This window comes from Haliaeetus leucocephalus, unplaced genomic scaffold, assembly GCF_000737465.1.
Source record: "Haliaeetus leucocephalus isolate CR32 unplaced genomic scaffold, Haliaeetus_leucocephalus-4.0 Scaffold616, whole genome shotgun sequence".
NCBI classification, from domain to species: domain Eukaryota; kingdom Metazoa; phylum Chordata; class Aves; order Accipitriformes; family Accipitridae; genus Haliaeetus; species Haliaeetus leucocephalus.
Window position 1 is genome coordinate 3,218,148 of NW_010973052.1, and position 15,921 is coordinate 3,234,068.

General features: G+C 47.2%; 1 protein-coding gene across 1 annotated transcript in view; it reads right to left on the reverse strand.

Annotated features, from left to right (window-relative positions):
- Positions 1–752: 752 nt before the first annotated feature.
- The window catches only part of AMOTL1 (angiomotin like 1), a 44,717-nt gene continuing 29,548 nt past the window's right edge, over positions 753–15,921 (reverse strand). Inside the window, exons 8-13 of the mRNA XM_010578216.1 lie at positions 10,029–10,178; positions 6,192–6,382; positions 4,743–4,868; positions 2,630–2,856; positions 2,195–2,464; positions 753–856 (exon numbers count right to left, since the gene is read on the reverse strand). Coding sequence (XP_010576518.1) covers positions 753–856; positions 2,195–2,464; positions 2,630–2,856; positions 4,743–4,868; positions 6,192–6,382; positions 10,029–10,178 — 1,068 coding nt within the window. The remainder of the gene's footprint in view (positions 857–2,194; positions 2,465–2,629; positions 2,857–4,742; positions 4,869–6,191; positions 6,383–10,028; positions 10,179–15,921) is intronic.

The window sequence follows — 15,921 nt, forward strand, 5'->3', positions numbered from 1 at the left end:
GGATTGCTTCAGCGGGGTCCTCCTCCCCCCCTCTAGGTTCATCCTCCATGGGAATTCCAGTCAACAACTGCTCCTACCAAAAAAAGAAGTCTCAGCAAGCTCTGAGGTTGCAAGACACGAATATTTGCACTGTAAATCCAGCTCCAAGAGCAACACTTGTCCAGCCAGGAAAGAGGCACCTGACCTGCCTGCCCAGGAAAACCACACCACACCACTTCAAACAAATACTTACAAGAACCTGCAGTGTACACCTACGGACCAATTATTCACCAAAATTAAGCAGTGAATACTTTTGAGAAATGACTTGATACTGAGGAAGATGCAAGTTTCTCCTGGGTTGTTCAGAAACTCCCTCTCACTTCAAAAAGCACCAGGATTTCGCTCCCTGTCCCAGCTGCAGAGAGGCAGGAAAACAGAGCAGCAGTGTGCACCCAGTCTGTAACTTCGCTACCTTCTCTTTACACCAGAAAATGCAGTTTCCTTTTCCCTCAATGATCCCCTTCTCATGCCACCTTCCGTTTTCAATACCCCTTTCTGCTCAGAAAATCCCAGATGTTCATTTCAATGCTCCTCTTCAGCACTCCTGCTTTCTTGCCTGGTCCAAAGTCTCAACATATCAGACTCAAGCTTCGTTTCGGGCACAAACTTTATCTTTCTTCAAACTCTCAGGGTTAGTTTTTAAGGTTGGCACACCGAGGACCATCTTGGACCTGGCTGTATGCACACAAAACCCCAGAGATGCCGTCCTCTGCTCAGATGAGGACTTCCATCATGTCCGTATCTGGAAACTCGGGCTTGTGGAGCAAGCTGCTCACTCTGCCTTTGCTGTCAGGCGGCTTCCCGTGGCTGGAGTTCTCTGCAATGGAAAGAAGGGAAAGCTGGTCTTCAGCTCAAATTCAACAGCAAATTGTTCGAAGCAAATATAAGCCCATTTTTGGGGGGGATGACGGTGAGGCACGTCTTAACTGTATGTCCTACATACTGAAAGCCAAATTTGATCAGGAGGCTGAGAACATGTAATGCTAAATTCCCCACACAATGACAGCCGGTGTGTCAGTGTGCACAGACCCCAAGGGCAGGCACAAAGATGATATTTAAGAGATACAGACCAAAGTACCTCTCTAGCGCTGGCCCTAGAGAGAAACGGGCATTTGTGAAAGGTCTACATCACTTTAGCAAGTTATTACTTGTCTTCTGATCCACAGTAGCTCTCCACGTGTATACTCCTATTCTGCATCAGGTACAAAATTTAGGAGTTTAAAACATCATGAAGGCAGTACACAATCAGGTAGGTGGTTTAATCTAAAATGTATTACTTTGTGCCAGTGGGATGGGCTAAGAGAATGTATATGGCCAATTGTCACAATATATGATAGCTGTTGTTAGGTGTTTATCTTCGTCATAATAGTTCTTGACAGTCAAATTCAGGGAGAAGGATTCTTAGTTTCTTACAAGCAGGAAAAGATTGAGAAGCTTTTTTAAGAGTACCTGGATATAAATTCCAACCTGGACTGCTCAAAACAGAGTAATCCAGAGTTTCAAGGAACCAGTGATATTCAGCCCTATTAATGATACATGGCATGTTTTTAGAGGGAAGGTTTGCTTTTGAGACGAGATGAATGTGCAGGAAAAAGGCCTTTTCAAAATAATGTGTGTAGAATAAATGTCTCCCTTGCTAGGGCTGCAAACCAGCAGTTTCCACCTTTAAAAAATAATTAAATTGTATTTCTTTAACCTCCCTCCCAAGAAAACCCCCTCCACTTTCTCCTTACTATTTCCCCCCCAGGTTTCCTTTAAAAATTAGGGAGAAAATGGTGCTTTCACTAACCATGGTTTAAGTTGAAAAAAAGAGAAGAGTCTGAGTACGTGAGCAGGTGTGTTGTTTTCAAGGTGTGAAGCTCCATAATTTTATCTTTGGCAGCATGAACAATTGCATTTGTTGGAAACTCTGCCTGCCACAGCTTAGTGGAGCTTTACAGAAGCTGCCAAGCACAAAGCTCTGCAAAGGCAGACCAGGCAGCCTTGGAAAGTTCTCTCCCTACAATTTTAGTTTCCCTGAAGAAACCTCCTCACCACCTTACAAATTGTGAAGGCATCACCCCGCTCCATCAATACTGGGCTGTCTCTGGGGGTCTGCTAACAGCCCTGGGGGTGCTGGCATTTCACACCGATGCGGGAATCCGGCAGAGCTCACCCAGTTTCTCGCCGGTCACTCGCGTCCCTGGGGGCCGTGGGGCCGGGCTGTGCGATGGGGTGGTACCCAGCCGTCCACGGCCGGGGAAGGAGGCTGCGGCGGGCCAGAAGAGCTCAGCGCTTTTGTCCGTCTGGGTGCTGCTGTCTTTGCTGCCTGTCTTCGCGTGGGAGGCCGCCGGCACTGGGACGGGCATGCAGGACAAGGAGGGCAGCGGAGGAGGCAGTGAGGGGCCCGATGGGTGGTCGTGGTGCTCCTTCCCCAAGAGCAGCCCTGAAAACACAGGGAGGTCAGTCACATCGCAGCCCATGGCAAGTGCTCTGGAAAGGAGCCATCGGGGCAACGTGTGCTGTGGCCGAGGCACTTCTGCTCAGCTCAAGCAGAAGGATTAGGACAAAGTGATGGATGAGCCAAAGCTTAACCAAAAACTGGGCTCACCTATGCTTCCCTTCCAGATCTTCTCTTCCTTCTTCTCTTCAGCCATCTGGTTGCTGGTGAGCGAGGTCTGGCGCGAATGCACGCCTGTAGCAGCAGCGATGGAGGGGACAGACCGAGCTGGTCGTAGGCTGGCGCTGTCGGCTTTCCCAGGGTCCTTCCGTGACCGTTGCTGAAGGACCTTGATCATGGCATCCTTCTCAATTATTTTGGCATGGAGATTCTTTATTCTGCCAAAATACAAATGCTGTGATACAGGAATGGAAAAAGGGTTTATATGGGCAGGTCTCCCCACCTTGGGGCAGCAGGATGGGTGCCCGCGTACATGCCCTGCTGCTCTGTCCTCTCTGGTTTTCAGCGGCTCGGACAAGGCAGCTCCCACCAGTTCCTCTGAGGATAACCATGGACTTCAAATAGGCAGTGTTTCTAGCTATTAAGCCAAAACTGGGAACTCCTTTCTGCAAGGTTAACTGAATCCATCTATTGCTGTGGCTTTACTAACCCAGCAGGAGCAACAGGGCAGTATCTTGACCAGGCTGCAGATTGCTACCTTCACCAGAACACAAACACACAGGGAGATTCCACCACCATAATACATCGGGGCCACATCTGGAAACCCTCCTTTGGCAGTCTGAGTTAACCCCATGGTTCCACTCTGTCATCAGCTGGAGTAAAGACCTGCTGAAGTGAGTGGAAAGGTTCCCTTCGGTTTCTCTAACAGCTGGACTGGGCTCTTGCTTCTCCCTCACCGCTGCAGAAACAATCAGCACACAGTGTGTAGAGCCGAGCAAAGCTCACTACTTCTCTCATACAGACCCTGAAGACTCTCAAATCACAAACAAATAGGATTATCTGAGACTTTTCTCCAGTAATGATTAACACCAAATCATACCGAAAGACTGCAAACCACATTTAAAAAAAATATAATTGTACATGTACAATATGACAGCCAGATGACTATAGCTTGACTGTGATGTACAATATATAGTCCAATGCAGCTGCATTTTGTGAAGCAGTGAAAGCTAAAATGCCACATCTGGAAAACCTATATGTACAAGGGAGATAGCTAGTAACTTCATGTTGGCATTAGTCTTCATAATCAGATGTCTAATTTGCAATGAAACCACAAGATCCTAATCTATCTTTAATGAAGCCAATGGCAAAACTCACTGGAAGCAGAATTAGCTTCCACCTGTGAGTGGAAAACAAAACCCAAACCCAGTAAAAACAGTCACTGATATTTTCCACAAGCAACAAATATACCTTTTTATAAAAGTGTCTGCAGACCAGCGTTTTTGTAGGGAAGCCAGCATTGAAGAACAGATTTTAAATAGTTTTTCAGTAAAAAACTAGAGGAATACACAAACTTTCTCAAGGGATTTTTACTCATCAAAAGGCCATTTTTCACCAGGAAAAAATTATGGATTAAAAATACTGCCCAGGTCTAACGCTCATTGAACTACATGGCCACATATCCAGTTGTGTGCTGAAAATGGAGAAGTATCTGCAACAATGAACATTACTCTTGCTGACTGCCTGTGCCCAGTAAAGTTTATTTTATATCTTCTACTACTTGTAAATGCATCTTTTTTAGTGGTGCTCATGGTGCTAAATTTTGCAGGTTTGTTCCTAAGTGCCAATGTGACCATTGCACAACTTGGATGTGGGAAACTTAGTGTATGCAGAAAGAGCAGTAAGCAGGCAAGGAGTGAAGAGCGAAGCAAAGGCAAGCCCTCATGTTGCTGATTACGTAGGAGTGGGATTACAACTTCAGCTTTTACAACCAGATGCTCTTGTTTCCAGAGGGGGATTTTCACCGAGATTAAACAAGCATTCAGCTTCCTCGCATGCCAACCTACTTTAAATAGTGAAACAGCCTCTGCTTTGTAAGAAGGTAGTTTTTGGCACAGAGGAGGTCTAACAGGAAGGTAGGGAGGACATTATCTAACAACAGCAACTCTTTAATCCCTGTTTTAATGCTGAAGAGCAAAACTAAGTCAAAGTGAAGCTAAGCCCATCCTTTCCAGGCATGCAGGAAGGAACAGGAGGGCATCCTGGTTTATCTGAGCCCAGCCCAAACACCACGACAAGCAGGTATGGCATGATGGCCCCTTACGTGTACTCCATGTCCTGGCAGCGCCGGTTGGCCTGCACAATCTCCTCCTCCTCCTGCCAGCCTCGCACCTCCAGCACGCTCTCACCGTAGCTGCCGTTGCGCGAGTGGCTCGGGGCCGAGGCGTCCCTGGCAAAGCGGTTCAACACAGTGAGTCAGGCTCCTGAGACCATGAGGGTGGCTTTTGCAGGTGAGGTTGGCACTTGCAAAGAAAACCCCAAACCCACCCATGTTCAAAGATCAAGCTAGCAACGGTTGCCTGCCAAGTGGATGGCTATCTGGCAATGGGTCATCTTGCTGCAGGCTACTCTTGGCTTTGGTTTAGTCATTAACACCATTAATTAACCAGGCTGATGGAAGAGAGAGCATGCTGAAATCATGGGCAACCCCTATGGGGCTAACAACCATCCTGAAGGACAGGGTCAGACATCAAAGGGACTCCTTCACCGGCAAAATGGTCCCAAGTCAGCAATGCTACATCGCAAACAAGAAACCAAATTGTACGCTTTGGAAGTTGAAAAATAGCACTGGAAATGCTGCCTAGACTGGAGTGCGAAAGAAAAGGATCATCCTGAGTCACACGCTTAACCGCATTTCAAAGGGAAATCTCATTTTAGGATGTTCTCAGGGGATTTGGCTTCTAAGAAACTGGGGCAAGAAGTTAATTATCCCATCCTCCTCATCACTGGAAAGCCTCGCTGCAGTGCCTTGTGTGCTTCTGGGCACCGTGCTTTGACACAGACAAACTGGAGACAGTCCAGACAAATGTAATGGGAATAGGAAGGGGTTTACACTAGGACACGTGAGGAATGGCTGAAGGAAGTAAGTTAGTTCAGGCCAGGGAAGATACCAAAGGGGTATCTGTCTTCCAATATTTACAAGGCTGTTACAACATCAACAGTGATCTGTTGTTCATTGTGTACACCTGGGAAGGACAAGAATCAGTTGAGGTAATTTGCAGTAAAGAGGTTTAGCTTAACTATCAGGAGAACCTTTTTAATTTCAAGCTTAATGAAGCAGTGAAAGAGGGGACTTAGGCCACAAAATTTCCCTCATTACAGGGTTTTAAAACTAGGTTAAACAACCACGTTGCAGACCGTGGGATGGATGCAGCCATATATAAACAGTCCCTGCTCGCTCCATCAGTGCGGTGGGGGGGAGCTGCCTTACCTATGCTGTGTAATTCGGCAGCCCGAGACTTTACCGTTGAGGCCACTGCTTGAGTCTGGTGCCTGGATTTGATAAAACTTTTAGACCTGGTCAGAAGGGTAAATCCTGTCTTAACGTGTATCTCACTGGCATGACACCACGGAGAGATGCATTAACCCTGGCGGTGCGACTCAGCAGGGAAAGGCAAACAAAATCCAGCCTTAAGAAAAGATCCATTCCTTATTATTCCCCCATGCTTTCCATGGTGAAGAGAGCCGCTTGCTTGCAGCAGGGCCATCTTACCTCTCCGTCGCAGCTGTGGCCACGGCATTCATGGCAAAGTGCCTGATTGTACTCTCCTCCAGGTACTTCTGTTCCCACTTGGTCATGTCGGCTTCCAGGGCCAGGATCCTCTCCTCCTTCTCCCGCACCAGCTCCATCAGGGCTGGGGCATTGTGCTCCGGGAGGCTGCTCGCCTGGTAGCTGCCCTGCCTCTGCCGGTGGGAACAGTGACAGATATTCACCCTCTGCCAAGTACAGAAGCTGCTGACCCTTTTTTTCCCCCACTTCTCTGGAGCATGCAAAGACATCCCTGTGTCTTTTGACGGGGGCAGGTGGAAACCCCAGGCTAAATCCCTTAGGTTGCAGGAGGACAGGCAGGTTGACCACGTGCGCAACCCCAGGACATGCTTCTCCAGACCTTGCTGATGGAAGTAGAGATCTGGCTGCTCCCTGGATGTGCAGGGATTTCATGGGATACCCCAAGCCAAGGGAATGGGTAGGAAAAAAAGCTGGTAGGGAAAAGAAGCAATGAAGCTTTAAAAGATATTCTTCTTGCTGGGACTTCATCACATGGCTGGGCAGTGCTCGGTATGGACAGGCAGTTATTGCCAGAGGGTTTATATATAAAAGCAGAAAAAAAAGTGACATAACCTAGCTACATGTAACCTATTTAAAACAGCAGCTGGGAAAACACCCCAGATGTGGATTTATGCCTGTCTCTTCTGGCACATTAGTTCCCTTGTACCCTCAGGAGATGCTTTCTGTGGTGCAGCAGGTAACTTTCTGATGGAGGGGCAGAAGAACCCCAGCCACTGCAGGTTGGCTCCCATGGGATGCTGACAAGCAACAATGGGTGTGTAACCCTTTGCATCTACGCTGTGAGGAAAACACTTACCCAGGCAGGACTTATCCCACCCAGTTATAGGCACTTAATTAAAGCACCTAAGCGGTATGGGTAGCTGCCCTGAGCTCCTCTCACTGCTGGTGGAGAGCGGAGGAGGATGGTGATGCAGTCCTTGGCTCAGCAGAGGTTGGGTGGGATGCATGCACACCAAGGGGAGAGGCACAAAGCTCTGGGAGAACTCAGTAGAAGTAAATTTTTTTTTAACAAAAAATGCAAGAGATTTGTTACACTCCACAGTGCCCAGTATTGTGTTAAAGGTGAAACTGTGTCTCGGGAGCACCGGCTTTTCATCCGTGCTACACCATGAACTTCCACTGGCAAAGCTGTACCATCACAGCGCAGTGAGGGCTGCAGCAAGCGTTGCCATTTTCCAAACCACATTTCCTCCTTCTATACAGTTATCTCCTGCTTATGGGAAACTAGAGATACCAGGGGAGGGCTGCAGCCTTTGCCTTTGGTGCGGTAACGACATGGAAGTGCAACACGGTGCAGCCCTTAGGAGCAACAGCTGTGACTCTGCTCCTGCAAAAAATAGTGCTTACACTTCAAATATTGTCAAATCTCTGGCAGGAAGGTAATATTTTGGAAGCACGGTCTGGTCTGTAAATGGCATCTTGGGACATCACAGGTGCCTGTTGTCTTCTGAGTCAAAATCTCTGCCAGCCCTGCACACTCAGCCTGCAACACTAAGAAGTCAAAGGGATTTTTTTTGGTCCTAGCTTATGCATCAGTGATAATGAAGATTTGCGGTTTGGACTCAGTTACCAACCAGCCAGGGACAGAAGAGACTCTGGCTTGCTGTCTCCTTGTGTGCTGTGTCTCTTCCACTGACTCCAGTAAAAAGGAGAAAAAAGCTCTTTTTTTCTCTGCAATGAGAAAATGTTTCAGTACATATAACTTTGATAACTCAGAGAAGACAGCTCTGAAGTAAAAAGTTGGGGCATTTTGATGCAAGATTCACTGCAGCATTGTGGTCATAGAACAAAAAGTATAAATAACAATAGCTAAAATATGCCGAAGTCTCCTCTCGAAGCTGATAGATGAGACATGAAGTTAGAGTATCTTTCTTCTTAAAACTTACTAGAGGGAACTGGTGCAGGCATTTGAGAACTATGGCAACCCAAAATGCAATTACTAATTACAGTGCCAAAAAAAATTTAAAAATTAAGCAATCTGTAAGTTACAGAGGAATTTTCTGCCAAAATGAGCAGATGTAGTCTGAACTCCCAAGACAAGGACTTCCACGACAGTCCATCCCAGTTACTTAATATATCGATTTCTCCCTATATTCCTGCCCACAGAACAAAACCTTTCCTAGTTTTAGTTTTATCTTCATTTGAATTTTAATTGTATTTTTCTCAAATGTTCTTTCATTTACACCAGCGTTAGCATGTCATACCCCATGTAGTTTCTTTGTTAAATTGGAGGAAAGCGGGCTAAGGGGCAACTGAGAAGAGCTATTGCGAGAAGACAGGAACAACAAGCCCATGGTGGACAGGGCAAGAAAGACTTAATGCACTTATATGGCAGCAAGGAAGAGCCAAGATGGATGGGAAGGGTCTCCAGGGAGCAGCAGTGAGACTGATGCTGTCGGAGAGGTGCTGGGGGACCTGCCCTGCCCTGGGGGTGCTGGTGAGAAGGGAATGCTCTCAGGTCTGGCCACCTCATGGCTGCAAACTGGTGATACTGCCTGTAGAGCTATTTCCCGATCACATCCTGCCGGCAGGATCAGCCCCTCTGCTTTCTGGCAGCACAAGCTCTGCGTAACAGCTGCTTTGGTCTCCACTAATGGCTCATAAATAAGGAAGGGTTATTGTAGCAGATGTGCGCAACGACAGAGATGTGAGTGAGCCCTTCAAGAGTTACAAGAGCATTGTGGTTTGCTTATGTTGCTGGTTTTTCCCCAAGCAGTGGTTTGATACACTTAGTACATCTGCTCACTCTCCTCTGGAGCCAATGCCCATGTATTTGGCACGCAGTGCCAGCTCTAGCCTTAAAATCCTCCTTGCAACCTCCTCGTACTTTTTTTTTTTTTTTTTCACAGATGACTGGACTTTGGGACTTGGAGATGGAGGAGAAATAATGAAGGAATAACTGTGCATAAAATACGAGCATAACACTATGCCTCTAAGGACACAAGGCTGCCAAAAAACAAGGGGACATACATACACTGAAATGCAAATGTACACTTCTAGCCCATTCTGGACTGGACTGATATTTAAATAATTTATTGTCTGAAGATGACACCATTTGTCTCCAGATCTGTCATGGGTAGAGGTTTCTGTGAACTGCGTACATCAGCTTTGCCCAGAACAAATACAGCCCAAGCTCTTGCTCACACCAAATCCCACATCATCCTACCTTGCTTTTTCAATGAAATATCAGCCAAAATCCGTGGGCTAAGTCTCACGCCCACGTGTACCGCACCCTCCCTCTCCTCCTTCAGTGTGGAGCTGATCTTGCACAATCTGCGATTGTTGGACAGAAACCTGGAAGGATGTTTTCCCCCAGCAGGTAGGGGGGATACGTGGGGGCAGAGCCCTGCCTGCCCTTGGGCAAGCAACGTCCCAGCACTGCAGCAGGCAGGGCTTGGCTGTGTCCAGCAGCCCCACTGCAGAGCTCCCCCATTCTTTGCTGAAGATCAGGAGTTAGAATCATAGAGTGGTTTGCGTTGGAAGGGACCTTCAAAGATCATCTAAGTCCAACCCTTCTGTCATGGCCAGGGACATCTTCCACTAGACCAGGTTGCTCAAAGCCCCATCCAACCTGGCCTTGACCGCTTCCAATGATGGGGCATCTACAACCCCATCCAAAGGAAAAGCTTAGGTGGAAAGCCCAACGACCTGAACCCAAATGCAAGGTGGCACCTGGCAGGGCTGCCAGCGACCGTCCCTTTTTAAGAGCAACGCCGAAGGTCCTGTGCTGGGGTCCCGCACAGACCGCCCCATCCTCACCTGCTGCATCCGCAGCGAGTCCAGCTCCCGCTCCAGGCGCGTGCGCAGCCGCCGCTCCATCTGCTCCCTCTTCTCGCAGGCTGCCTGCAGCTGCGTCAGCGCCTGCTGCAGCTTCTCCACCTTCTCCACATAGGCCTGCTTCCTGCGCAGCTGTGGGGGACAGGGTGTCAGCAATGCTGGGGGGCACCGTACCCCAACTCTGGGCTGCCGGGACCCTGGTGCACTTGCAGGCATGTATTGGGCTCGAGCATGGCTTTGGCTGTTTGCTTTGGAGAGTTTCTCTAGAGGAAGGATGGTGCCCCTTTGATGGGCAGGGAAAGGGCACAGCAGGCATCGCTAGGGCAGCTCTACCCCTTTCAGAGGGAACACTGCCCAGCTCTTCCACCCATTGGGGATCCGCTAGCCATGAAACCCCCTGGCCGTTTCTAAGCAAGAGCCTTCATATTGGTGGATACTCTTGGGGCAAGCACACAGGCTGGCCTCAGCTAAGAGGAATCCCACTGGGTTTTATCGACTAGCGACACTCGGCACATTGTCTTCACCCAAACAGTCTCTTTTTTTTCAACCCTGCGTATCTGTTCAACGCAGGTGGAACCAGCGGAGTGCCAGCAGCCAGAATTGCTCCACCTGCTCTATTCTGCTCACGGGCTTGGCCATGCCGATATATAGATGTGCTGGCACCTAAAGCCAGGCCCTCCTTATGTATATAATGCAATTACTGAAGGGCTAAACATGACACAAGGATTTTGCAATACGGGGGTTTATGGCAAGAGATTGCTCAAGCAGCATACCCCAAAAGGAATTTGCAAGTGGACTGCAGATGTTCAGGGTGCTCAGCGGCTATCCCCACTTCTTCTGGCCTCCTACCATGCCACCAGGCACTCAGTGACACCTCAGGTAATCGCTGTTGGGGCTCACAGCAGGAACTGGCATGCGAGAGCCCTTGGGGAGAGAAGGCTGCAGACGCCGGACATGCTGGGCATCAGCTGCGTGGGGCACTGGGACGGGCAGCAAAGCCTGTGCTGAAACCTGATCCCCAGCCAAAATCCAGCACCGAGAAGGGGTGAACTCACGGCGGCCAGGCACACCTGGGTGTCTGTGAGCAGTCCTCGTCCCTGGGGAGTGTGGACGCTGATCTGAAAACTTGCCCATGGGGCAGCAGGGTCTGCCTGCTCACCCCATGGGCTGCAGTCCCAACGTCGGGAAACCCAGTTCTCTTCTTCCCAAACCTTTTGTTATGAATTTTCTCTTCACAAGCATGAATAAATTTACCTTTCTAAAGATATCTGCCTTGTAGTAGAGAAAGCAACAGTGCACACAAGCTGAAGCTGCAAACCCCAAAAGACCTTGATGAACCCCAAAAGACCCCAAAACACTCTCATCAGACCCCTTACTCAGAAAGGGAGGGTGAATCAGTTTGAATGCTGGATCATGCAGACTTTGCCTAGCCTCAGCTGGACCCCATCTGCAGCCTGGGGATTAATGGGGGATGCTCGAAGTCATTGCCATGATCGCTAAGATCCTCTTTAGGACTTCTCGTCTCCCTCATTTATTTGCACACTTGTTAGAGACCTGAAGTCTTTCAGAAGCAAAACAGGAGGCAGAAAAAAGCATTAACCCCAGTCAGCACTGGGGAACTATATAAATAAAAGAGGCTGGAGAGGTGCTGTGAGCTGGTGAGGCCAGGGCCAAAATGATATCCTAGTGCCTACCTCTTTTAAGTAGTTACATCACTACTGAAATTAACTACAATGTGGGTTATGATATAGGAGCTATAGCCACAAAATATCTGTGTCTAAATATCTAGGGGATGTAGTGAGAAGTTTGCTGCCTTGTTCCTGGGCATGTGGAGCAAATAAACACTAGTGCTGGGTCCCCCTGGCTCTGCGGGGCTCCCCTCCACCCAGAGTCCTCTGCTTAGCCCAAGACTCCCATGCTGCAAAGTTGGTTTGTTTTTTTTTTACTTGTGTGATGCTGGATTCACCTAGGTCCCCTCCCACTGATTATAATGATAATAAAATCACTTTTTCTTGAAATTCCTCTTCTGCCATCCTAAATTCATCCATGTGACACATGAAGTGAAATACAGGCTTGTTCACAGCAAAAGCGAAGCTTGGCTTAAACAAACCTCCCCAGCCAGAGCCAACAACTGGCAGTGTGACCTTCCTAGCCTGCTGTAATCCAGGCTAACACTTACGGCTCCTGGGGCTTTCCATGAAAATTAATGAGATTATAATCCCCACTAGTCACTGGCAGCAGCACAAAGATTGCGTTCCTTGGGAGCTCACAACTTGGCAAGACAGACATAGCGGTGGCTTCTTGCTGAATGTGCTATTTTGGCAGTAGGAAGGTGCCTGTGCCACCTCACAGCTGCACCAGTGTCGATCAGAGAAGGGAAGGGGGCTCCTCCAGGGTTCCTCCTCGGCAGCAGACCTCATCCGCTCCCCTGTGTCCTGCCAGATGCTGGAGGGTCCATCTGTACCACAGCAGCCAGAATTTGGCTTTGCAGCAGCCCTCTAAGCCCCGGGATTCAACACACTCGCGCATGAGTGAACCTCTGCCCGTGTGGGTGAGGTGATGCACATGCATCCACCGCATTAGAAAACAATTTTGCTGGAGATATGCAGCAAGATAGTTCCCACATTCATAAACTTACAGGGAGGTTCTTGAGCCAATTCTGACCTTTCTATCCTGTCTGTAGATTCATAAGCAAATGAATTTTAAAATTTAAAACACATTTAAAAATCTAAGTACAAAATGTTGTCATTTAAACTAATGGGCTTGTCAGTGCAGTATGCATTTGTAAGGGAGGGGGACTGCAATCAGAAATACATTATACTGAGCTCCACTAGCGCACAGGCACACAGACTCAAATAAAACAAAGCTTGATGGCACCTGGAGAGGTACCAGTCCATCCTCCGGCTGCAAGGTAGTATCAACTCTACCTAAAACCTGGCACATGTCTGTATAATCTGTTTACAAAACTCTCCAGGGGTAGGGATGCCACAACCTTCCCCTGCAAACTACTTCATGGCTTATTTTCCTTTACTGCCAGAAAACTTTTACCCCAATGCCTAATCTGGCTTTCTCTTATGCAATTTAAACAAATTACTTCTTGTTCTGTTTCCAAATTGTGATCTACTAGAGCAAGAAGCATTTAATGAAACAATTCACATATTCACAAGATCAGCAAACTTGCCTGAACACTGCCCTTGTCCCAGGGATTAGAAAAATAAAGATGAAGAAGAGCTAAGGCTAAAAGGGTATAATCCAAGCAAATAAATCTGAGTAAAGATGAATAGGTCTTGGAAAAATATCTGCACTAGGAACATAACTCCAGTTTGGGCTATAGAATATCCGTTCTATAGATAAGAGATTCGAGTTAAAGACTGTAAGAGATGGAGAATCCACTATCACCCTAAGTAGGGTGTTTCAGTGTTAATTACTCTAACTCTTTATTTCTGGACTGATTTGCTCAGCTTCAGCCTCCAAACACTGCATTTCATTATTTCTTCTTACGTTAAAGAGCAATGTTTGATCTGGCTGACCGCAATCCCTTCTTCATGTTCATGCGCATGGACTGGAGCTCAGACACCTCTTCATTTTAATTGCTCACAGCAAAGAAAGGCTTCTGGGCCCCAAATAAATTCTACGGCTGTTTTCTGAACCCTCTCCAATTATTCAGTTTTCTATCCAATCCAAAGCATGGACCAGACACACAATTCCAGCAACAGTCTCCTAAATGACATGTGGTGATAATACCACCTACATATTTTTGAATTAAATCCTGCTACTAGCAGGCACTCAGGATAATGCAGATTTACATAGTACGCTATCTTATGTTAATTCAACTTAGTAGCTACTGCTTATTTCTCAAGCCTTGATTTAAAAAGCTTTTAAACTTAATTACGTTCTGGTGGTAGAAGAAATCTGGGTGGATTTACAAAGCAGTGCACGAGGTAGAGCTCTGTTAATAATAGTAGTCATTTTCATTTGAGTGATTTTGTGTTTCCTTCAATATATTCCAAATCATAGTAAAAATCCCTTGTTTAAGATGAAGGTTCAAAACTTCAACAATATCTGCTGCATATGTGTCAAACTGAGCTCCACAAACACTGGAGACTGTTGAAAAGGTGCACTGATTTAGTGATGGAACAGGCCAAAAGCCATGGAAAGGGAGCACAGGAGCTTGGGCACACACCAGCAGCCACAGATTAGCTGCACTTCACCCAAACTGCATGATACTGCCTTGAACAATTAAAACATGCCAGCTGGGATAAAATTCATTTGAACTCCCCCTAGAATGAAAAAAGCAGTTAAATACTACCAGGTCAATGTGGGTTTGCTCAGGCTGAGGGCTCTGACAGACAAACTTTGGCAAATATCATTGCATCACCCTCACACGTTGTCACTAAGAGGTTACCACTTCCGTAACATCTACCATGCCCCAGGCAGGAGGTTACCACCTCCATAACATCTACCATATCCTGGGCAGGAGGTTAGCAGCTCTCTAGAGGGGAACATTTGCCCTCTTCTCAGCTCCATCAGTCCACAATCCAGGATGCTAGCTCCGATCCCCAGCAGAGGCACATTTCTGTTAGACGACTAGACTAGAAACTGGCAACTGCTAAGCTCTTAGAGACAGAGCCCTAAGGCTGCAAATGTATTTACTACAACCCAGCAGGCACAAGGTAGCTTCTTACACTACCTCCCTGGAAATCTGCATTTATGCTTCTGTTGCCTTCACTGGTGTGTATTCAGCAAGTCAGTGTTACCTGCCAATACCATACTGACAGTCTGTGGAGCAGCCAGCAACTAAATGTATTTCTTTCCATCCCCTGTGTGATGCCACAACTGCGGGATCAGGTGTTGCCACCTAAAAACGTTCCTTTATTCAGCCACTTCCTAATGAAATGCAAATAGAAAACCTCTGGTTGCCTTTAAGGCAAACAGTGTCAAGTGAATTATGTATAGATTACAGGTACACTAGCTCCTGCAGCTACCCCAAAGGGACTGCCCCAAATACACTTGGACGGTAAGCAGGCTTTAATCTAACTAACAAAGGAGCAGTTAAACTTAATGTGATCCTCTTCTTGCTGCTGAGTGTATCCACCGGAGGGACTGGAGTTTTTAAAATGTTTCTAAATAGGAAGTCAGAATGGTCTAACGGTCAGGAACAAAACAGCAATGCCTTCAGCACTTACACAGAGTACCTTAAATCTTCCAGACTCTTAAGTAACCATTAGTTAGCCTAACAGGGGGTCTGTCATGCTGGATACCCTGATAAAAAAACATTAAAATATCACTGAGGTCAATTCACCCTTCATCTTTCCAAGAAAATGAACTGCACTTAAGTTACTTGCACGTATTTGAGAAAACACCTTCCCTGCTCGCACCTGTGGATTCACAGGGGAGGGTGCAGGTAGGAAATGAGGCGCTGAAGGGGAACAGACCTGCCCAAGATAACGCCAGCAGTCTGTGCCAGAGCCTGAACCTCTACCAAGCCTGCTAGGGTAGAGGTTCACCAATGGCCTTCCCCTCACCAATGACCTGTCCACTCAGATAGTAAAGGTTATGTTTCTTTTATTCCCCATAAAACCTCCTCCCTTTTTGTTGGTCCCATGGACAGAGATTTTAGGGCCAAAAAGGCCTGTTTTGACGGTCTTGCCTGATCTGCCAGAACACATAGACTTTCAGCTAGTTATTAAATTCACACCTCCTGACTGAAGGTCCTTAAGGGACACAATAAATTAAGACTTAGAGATCTCCAATAATGGAGAACTGACAACATCACTCTTAGTTATAGTTAAAACTGAGCATTATTGTCACTTCGAATTTGTCTTAACTTCAGCTTCCAGCTACTAGATGTTGTTCTGTATTTGTCTGTCAGTTT